Source organism: Pristis pectinata, chromosome 8 (genome assembly GCF_009764475.1).
Source record: "Pristis pectinata isolate sPriPec2 chromosome 8, sPriPec2.1.pri, whole genome shotgun sequence".
NCBI lineage: Eukaryota > Metazoa > Chordata > Chondrichthyes > Rhinopristiformes > Pristidae > Pristis > Pristis pectinata.
In genome coordinates, this window is record NC_067412.1 from 92,324,893 (window position 1) to 92,333,584 (window position 8,692).

The 8,692-nt window shown below is 39.0% G+C and overlaps 1 protein-coding gene across 2 annotated transcripts; it reads left to right on the top strand.

The window, feature by feature from the left end:
- The first annotated feature begins 3,859 nt into the window (after positions 1-3,859).
- Positions 3,860-8,109, top strand: LOC127573497 (high mobility group protein B3-like). Of its 2 annotated transcripts, none has more exons than XM_052021776.1 (5): positions 3,860-3,980; positions 5,618-5,779; positions 5,869-6,008; positions 6,393-6,567; positions 6,844-8,109. In XM_052021776.1, exons 1-5 carry the CDS (start codon positions 3,864-3,866, stop codon positions 6,985-6,987), a joined length of 738 nt encoding a protein of 245 aa, XP_051877736.1. In that variant the 5' UTR covers positions 3,860-3,863; the 3' UTR covers positions 6,988-8,109. The 2 variants fall into 2 exon arrangements, with proteins under 2 accessions (XP_051877736.1, XP_051877738.1); XM_052021778.1 differs by lacking the exon at positions 3,860-3,980 and adding an exon at positions 5,283-5,303.
- Positions 8,110-8,692: the final 583 nt, after the last annotated feature.

Sequence of the window (8,692 nt, forward strand, 5' to 3'; positions counted from 1 at the left end):
TTCTTCATCCATAGATACAGAGACAGTCAGTCTCTCTCTCTCTCTCTCTCTCTCTTTCTCTGTGCAACAGCCAGTATGCTCCAGTTATAGTCTTGCAGTCCTCAGATAACGCCACACACACACACACACACACACACACACACACACACACACTCTACTACATGACTGTCCAGGTGCCTTAAAGGGATATTCACCAAGTAGAAACCTGGCTCGTAATAGTAAGAAGGATAGAATGAGATGATTTAGGATTAGTGTACATGGGTTTTGATGGTCAATGTGTGGACTTTGTGAATGCAGGGCCTTTTTCTGTACCATATCATTCTATGACTCTCTACAGAATGTTGAGCCCAGATGGTTGAAATTTGTGCCACTAATATTGCACTTGAAGAACAAAGGATAAGAAGGCAGTCTGAGATGGAAAACAACAAAAAAGATACAGCTGAGTCTTGAAAGTAACATAGAAGGAGCGGTAAGTGCATTGAGAAGAGGAGTTGAGAAGCTTGTGAAGAGCAAGGACAAGAGTGATGGAGGATTAGCATTTGGTTGTGCAAAAAATGGACTAGACATGCCTTCCTCATCAGTTGATTTCTGTTGATCAGTCAGAGACCACAATAAATATCATAGTAATAAGAAGCCAGAGCAGGTACTATCAGCATGCAAGAAAGATAGGAAGACCCAAGGAGAAACTTTAGATTTTCCTCAGCTATTCAGAGCGGCCTCAGGTTCAAAGCAGGGTCCCTTGTAGAGCAACATTATTTCCTATTCATCTTTAAGATTTATGTTGAAATGATGAAGCAATTTTAAAAACTTGTCTGCATCACCATACTAAGGTGGCAGCAAATTATCATAGTACATTAACAATCTTGCAAAATGAGTATATAAATGTAAGTGTTAGTTATTACATCTTGATTAGAAAAGTACAGAGGTCACAAGTTACTTGGAAAAATACCCTAAATCTGGTAATCACAGTTCTGGAATACAAATCAGTAAAGTTGCAAGGCAAGTTGCAATCTACTCAGTGAAAGAATTTAGACCATGTCTTAGAGGAACAGATTATATATTCCATTATATAACACCCTACCATTATAAGGCATTTTTTTTTGACTGGCTGTAAGAATACTTCAGGTGACCTGATAATTATGCTTAAAAGGTCTTGGGTGTAGTACTTGTCCATTATGTTTCACAAGTCCCATACCTCAAAAATATGTTAAAACACAACACCAAATACCACTTCTGAGCCTGAGAACCTGGAGATCAATATCTGGGGATTTACAAGCAACTGCTGATCTACAGAAGCTTCCTTTGGGATGTGTTTAATTAAATAATTTTCCCCTAGGGGATACCTGAGCCTTAAAGTAAGGTTAGGTTAAAAACAGCAGCTTCTTTAGCAGCTAAACAGTAATATTGTGATTCTGAAAAGGAAAAAATCTTGGAATTGCTCAGTAGGTTAGGTAGCATCTGTGGAGAGAGAAAGAAAGTTAATGTTTCAGGTCAGTGACCTTGTGACCTTTCATCAGAAATGTGATCCTGTGCTTCAGATCAGCAGACACTGGGATTTCTACATTCATCAGCACTCACTATTTTTGATTTCTCATATAGATTTCCAGTCATTCAATACAGATAATTTGATGGATTTTAATTTTTTCATTGTGATCTTGCACATTTATTTTGGAAATTGAATTCTTTCACCATCATAGGGTTCCCTTACAGTTCCAGTGTTTGATCCTGACCTCGGATGCTGTCTGCATGAAGTTTCCATGTCCTCTCCTCTGAGTGCTCCAGTTTCCTCCCACATGCCAAAGACATGCTGGTAGGTTAATTGGCTGCCATAAATTATCCCTTAGTGTACGTTAATGGGGAAAACTATCAAAGGAGAGTTGATGGATGTGCGTGAGAGTGAATAAGTTGCAGGGATCCAGGGAAATAAGGAGGGGAAATGACACTTAATGGGATAGCTTCCCTGTGAGCTGGAATGGACACAATGGGCTGAATAGCCTCCTCTTCTCATTATAAGATGTCAACGAAACTCCTGTTCCACATAAAAATTGGGAACATTTTTTAAATTGTGTTAAATAATAGTCCCCTCCATGCATAATTATTTGAAAATCTTCATCTATGCATATCAAACATTTTTCTTGACACATTTCAAACTAATTCTATCAACTAAACCGAGATCTTAAACAATGCAAACTATTGCATGGCACATAGATTTTTATGTATCTGAGTGTAGTGATTAATTTTAAAGAATATATTTAGGAACAAGAATAGTGTTAGATTTAAAACACAAGAAGAAATTAGAACAGAACATGTTTGAAATAGATTTAAACTTATTCAAATAAAATCTTCAGATTATAGCAATAAATACAAAACTCCTCATCATAAGCAGGGTCTAGAATAGTCTCAAAGGATTTTAATAAAAAGCAAATCATGTATTCAGGATATGTGATTTTGAGCATCAGGTTAAAACTAGATTTAAGCCTCTTTAAAAACTAGCAATAGATTTCAAAATTAAATGTTCAGTGCTGTAGAAAGGATTTTAAACTTAAATATCAAATGTCTAGAGTGTAAATAGTTTCAACGGATTTAAAGAAATTAGATTTCAAAATTAGCAATAGATTTCAAAATCTAATGTTTAGGGCTGTGGAAAGAATGTTAAAATAAAATATTAAATGCCTAGAGTGTAAATAGTTTGAATGGATTTAAAGCAACTAGATGTAAAGCTGTTTAAAAATTAGCAAGATTTCAGAATCAAACGTTCGGGGTTGTGGAAAGGATTTTAAACTTAAATATCAAATGTCTAGGGTGTAAATAGTGTGAATGGATTTAAAGAAACTAGATTTAAAAGTGTTTAAAAATTAGCAATAGATTTCAAAATTAAATGTTCAGGGTTGTGGAAGGGATTTTAAACTTAAATATCAAATGTCTAGGGTGTAAATAGTGTGAATGGATTTAAAGAAACTAGATTTAAAAGTGTTTAAAAATTAGCAACAGATTTCAAAATTAAATGTTCAGGGTTGTGGAAGGGATTTTAAACTTAAATATCAAATGTCTAGGGTGTAAATAGTGTGAATGGATTTAAAGAAACTAGATTTAAAAGTGTTTAAAAATTAGCAATAGATTTCAAAATCTAATGTTTAGGGCTGTGGAAAGAATGTTAAAATAAAATATTAAATGCCTAGAGTGTAAATAGTTTGAATGGATTTAAAGCAACTAGATGTAAAGCTGTTTAAAAATTAGCAAGATTTCAGAATCAAACGTTCGGGGTTGTGGAAAGGATTTTAAACTTAAATATCAAATGTCTAGGGTGTAAATAGTGTGAATGGATTTAAAGAAACTAGATTTAAAAGTGTTTAAAAATTAGCAATAGATTTCAAAATCTAATGTTTAGGGCTGTGGAAAGAATGTTAAAATAAAATATTAAATGCCTAGAGTGTAAATAGTTTGAATGGATTTAAAGCAACTAGATGTAAAGCTGTTTAAAAATTAGCAAGATTTCAGAATCAAACGTTCAGGGTTGTGGAAAGGATTTTAAACTTAAATATCAAATGTCTAGGGTGTAAATAGTGTGAATGGATTTAAAGAAACTAGATTTAAACCTGTTTAAAAAATTAGCAACAGATTTCAAAATTAAATGTTCAGGGTTGTGGAAGGGATTTTAAACTTGAGTATCAAATGTCTCGGGTGTAAATAGTGTGAATGGATTTAAAGCGGGCACAAAGGAAACCCTCTGCGCTCCATCTGTTGCTGCTCCCGAGCGAGGAAAAGGCGGGCCTTTTTTGAATCTGCCGGCGTGCGGGGCGGGCAGCCAATGAGAGGCGGCCGGAGGGCGGGTGGGCGGCAGCGCCGGGCAGCGGCGCCGGCCAATGGGCGGGCGCGGCGGGCGTGGGGCGTCGAGCCAATGGGCGCGTGAGGCGAGGCGAGGCTTTGGTGCAAAAGGAGGCTCGAGAGCGAGCGTCCGCCATCCGACCGAGCGTCCGCCGGTAGGTACCCGGGGCCTCGTCCTCCCCCCTCCCTCTCCCCTTCCGTTACCCCTCCCTCTCCGCTCTCCCCACCCTCCCGTCCCTCGGCCCGGCCGCTGCCGTGAGGGGAAAGCCGTCTCCCGCTCCTTTCTTTCCCGCTTCTTCCACCACCACCTCCCCCCCTCAGCCCCCCCCCCCTCCCTCCTCGCTGCGCAGAGTGAACATGGCAGCTCTGATGGCGGAGGGTGTGAGGAGAAAGCCGGCGGCGACTGAACCCCTTCCCCTTTCACTCCCACCCCCACCCCCCCTTTGCTCCCCGCCCGCCTGCACCACCCCCCCCCCCCGGGGCCAAGGCCCCAGGCCGCCGCCTGCGCCCGTATAACACCCACCGACCCCCCCCCCCTTCTCCCCCCGAGCGGAACCGCTATGCGTCAAAGTGTGTGAAGTTTGAGGGAGGGGAAGGCTTTAATATGGGGGGTGGGGAGAGGAGAGGAGGGGGGGGGGGTGTTCGCCGGGGGTAACGGAGGGGAGGGGGGTGCAGCCATTTTATCCCGAGGTGTGTGTGTGTGGCGCCTTCCCTCCCTCTCTCGGCCCTCTCTCCCTCTATTATTCCTCTCTCTGCCTGTGTGTGTGTGTATATATATTATGTGTGTGTGTGTCTATAATATGCTTCCAAAAAGAAGAGCCCAATCCCCCGACCCCCGCCGCCCCTCGCCGGCAGAAAGCAGCCGCACGCCGACGGCCGCCACATTTCACCCGGACTTTCTTTCATCAACAAACATTTCACAAAATGGATGAAGAATTATTGGGAATGTTGACCAGCTTTTTTTTCCCTCTCTCTCCCTCTCTCCCTCCTTGCTCCCCTGATCCCTCGCCATCATTGCACTTGCACACTGCCAGCCCCACTCGCGGTGCAGCCCAGCCCCTTAAATAATAAAATAAATAACCTCGGAAATAGCACCGTCCTTTCTCTCCCCCCCCCCTCCTTTTTTTTATTTTATTTCCCTCCCCCCTTGCAGATTTTTTAAATGCACACATCGGATTTTTTTTGTTGTTGTCCTTGAGCATAAAATGGAGATGGGAAAACATGGCGGGAAAGAAATAGATAAATAGCAGAGGAGGGAGAGACTTTGATGGCATTAAGCCCCGGGCTCTGCAATAGTCCGGTGCAAAAGGCTCAGTCGGTGCATTTGCACCGAGGCTTTCGTTTTTCTGCCTGGAATTTGCCTTTGTCGCCCGGCCTCACCGAAATAAAATCTCTTTTTGTAACAATGGAAAAGGAGGACTTGTGTGCCGCGTAGGGTTTTTAAAAGAGCTTTTTCAGATCGGCACTTTTTAATTCAGGCAAGGACTTTAATCTTGTTTTAACTTGTTGGGGGGCAATTTTTAATGATTTAAGCAGTTGTTCTGAGTTTTTGGAGTTTCTATTCTTGCATAATTTTATATGCGCAATTTAATATTTTAAACGTAAACTTTTTTTTTAAAGTCCGAAGGATTTTTTTCCCACCCCAAAGTTGACATTAGGTAACTAGTCTAGGAATTTGGGAGACTGATGCAAACGTTTACAAATTGATTGCATGCAGATTTTCTACGTGGGATTTTGTTTTTAGAAACTAGATCTGAATTTTAAAAATGAGATGCAAATTGTTTTTATGTAGAAAAACAGCAAGATGGCAAAACGTGACCCTAAGAAGCCAAGAGGCAAGATGTCCTCCTATGCCTATTTTGTGCAGACTTGCCGTGAAGAACACAAGAAGAAGAGTCCTGATATTCCAGTCAATTTCTCAGAATTTTCTAAAAGATGCTCTGAAAGATGGAAGGTAACTTATTTTCCTTGAAAATAGGTACGTAAACACTTGATAAAATGTAAATTTTTAGTTGATAATATGAAACATGTACTTTTCACCAGACCATGTCCAGCAAAGAGAAGGCCAAATTTGAAGAATTGGCTAAAGTAGATAAGGCACGTTATGATCGAGAAATGAAAAATTATGTGCCGACCAAAGGTAGTAAGAAGAAGAAAGATCCCAATGCACCAAAAAGGCCTCCGTAAGTATATTTTCCAAAATGCAGCTAATAGTGTATCCAGAAGAACAGCGAGTAAATTTTAAATTTTTTCTATTTAAAAACTTGAAAGGAGGCATAAGCTAAACACTTTTGGTATATTCTTAAAATTATTTCTGGTTCCTTTTCTCAATTGTACATCTCTCCTTTTCTCAACTTGTGATCCAAGGTGGAATCTGCCTTTTCTAAATTAATGATATTGTGTATTATTTGTGATTTCAACACAAGATCAGCTTCTTATTCAAACTTAATTTAAGACTTAAATTCCTCCATCAAAAAGGATAAAAGCAAGTAACTTTTTTCAAAAAGAAAGCTCCCACTAATACTTACAGTTATATTGTCAGATGCACTTGTATACCTTTTTTGCAGATCTGGATTCTTTTTGTTTTGCTCGGAACATCGACCAAAAATCAAGGCTGTGAGTCCTGGCTTGTCTATTGGTGATGTAGCAAAGAAGCTTGGTGAACTGTGGAATGCATGCAGCGAGGAGGAGAAGAAGCCATTCAATAGCAAGGCTTATAAGCTGAAAGAGAAATATGATAAGGCAAGTCCCATTGCAATAAGTACTTCCACGTCTTGCTTCCTGAGGCTGTCTGAGTAACTTGCGTCAGAATATGTACAAGCTACTTGATAATTGCATGATGTGTTTTAATGTACCAAGTCCCCTACTGCATTAAGACACAATTGAAATAGCACCTGAATTTTCTAAACAATGTATTGATAATTACCAGGAGCTCTTGGAAGTTTGTCTTTTTGTGAATTGGTGGTCTTGCTGATCTTCCAATTGGCAAGCAGTTAAATATTTCTCTTTTAAAAAAAGGACGTTGCTGATTATCGTGCCAAAGGCAAAGTGGATGGTGCAAAGAAACCCCCTGCCAAGAAGGAGGCATATTGTGATGATGATGAAGATGATGATGATGAGGAGGAAGAGGAGGAGGAGGAGGATGAAGAAGATGATGATTAAAATGTATATTTGCCTCTGCATAATTACTTGCTATGTAACTGAAAGCATTTAAACCCTGTTACAAGTGTTGCAACCTTTTAATTTTGTAAGTTGGTGTGTATATGGTCTAAGGCAAAAAGTAGCTTGAGTTTTAAACTGTACAGGCCTTTTTGTAATATTCACACTACAGCGGTGAACATTGAGTTGTTAACTCTTCTTTCTGTAAACTGGCAATTTCTTGTACAGAAGGGGGATTTAACTAGATTAAAATGTATTTATGTGGTGTTTTGTGTTTAAGTGCAGTATAGTTTAAAGTGCCGTTGTAGCCAATTCAATTTGAGATTGCTGTAAGTATGAGGAGAAATGAAGCAATCAAAGTTTAAAAAGAAATCAGAGTTGTCAGTAGGTATTTGAAGCCTGCCATGCTTGTAGACAACATCGCACTGTATCTAATGTACTAGAATGATCATACAATGTGCTTCTGACTTCATTCAGGACTAAGGTATGTTTATAGAAGCAAAGTAGCAAGATGGCAGCCACACTCTGGTAGTGACTACAATTAATCAAGACCTGTTGGATAGAAAAAGGAGGTAACCATTTAACGTTGACCTCCTGTGCCTACATGTATATCATCACTGCTGCACTTCCAAGGGGTTTTTATATATATTAGTAAGCAAAAGCCAAATCCAAAGGGCTGTGAAATGGCAAATGAATATTCCCATTTCTCTGAACTGATGTTCTCTTATTGTATTGAGAATAGAATTGCACCATTAAAATCAAAAGCTTTGTTTTGGAACTAATGGACCCATGGTGTCTGTTTTCTAGGTAATATAGTCATCCTTTAAAGTGATTGCAACTTTACAATTGGTGCAATTTGGGAACATTGAGCATGATGCTTTAAAACTTTCCCTTTTTATATTTAAAAAAAATAACATTTAATGTTGCTTGTGGTGCTACATGGCCCTGCCTAATTACTTCACAGGCTTTGTGGTGACTCCCAGTGTGGCTTCATTGAAATCTTAGTGACAGCCCTGAGCATTCTGTACTTCAAATGATCTTGTAACTAAGGTATATTTTCTTTTTTGTATGTTTAGTATGCTAAAATGTGTTTTGAAGTAATTAAAACAGGATTAAATTTGTAAAGTCTTGCTTGTCTAAAGTTTGTTTAGCTATTCCATGTAAGAAGAGATTATCCTACACATTCAGCTGAGTTTAACATTAGGATCATTTAATTGATAAACTTTTTAATTGTAACTTTTTCCCTTGCTCCTTGTGCCCTAAATACTGTAGGGACAGATGCTTTGCATCTTAGGAATTGTTTTTGTTATCTCATCTTAATAGTTGTAATATTTTAACTGGATTAATTACCAACCTTTTCAAGTTTAGAGTGCTAAAACACGTTTTTTTTGGTATACAGCTTAAGAGCTGTAAGTGAATCATTGCTAGATTGAGTAGGATAATTTACCAATAATTCTACTATGAGTTGCCCATCACTACCTATAAAATATTGATGATCTTGAATGCTCCTTTGTTTGATCTCAAGCCAGAAAGGTGAAACATTTGTAAATTGGCTTTAAATGTCTTCTGGGTTATTGTGTGTATAGTATCATGCAAATCAGTTCCCTTTAGCATGTATTGAAGAATGATCACACCAAAGTTGTATATGAATTTGGGTTCTATTATCAAACTTTCGATGCTTACCTGCATTAGAGTCTAACTCTTCTGT

What these genes read in the sequence shown, in the direction of transcription:
- LOC127573497 (XM_052021776.1), top strand. Translation starts at nt 3,864, where the DNA reads ATGGGCGGGCGCGGCGGGCGTGGGGCGTCGAGCCAATGGGCGCGTGAG. An exon ending in ATCCGACCGAGCGTCCGCCG is followed by an intron (nt 3,981 to 5,617) that starts GTAGGTACCCGG and finishes GTTTTTATGTAG; the next exon opens with AAAAACAGCAAGATGGCAAA. An exon ending in AATGCACCAAAAAGGCCTCC is followed by an intron (nt 6,009 to 6,392) that starts GTAAGTATATTT and finishes CCTTTTTTGCAG; the next exon opens with ATCTGGATTCTTTTTGTTTT.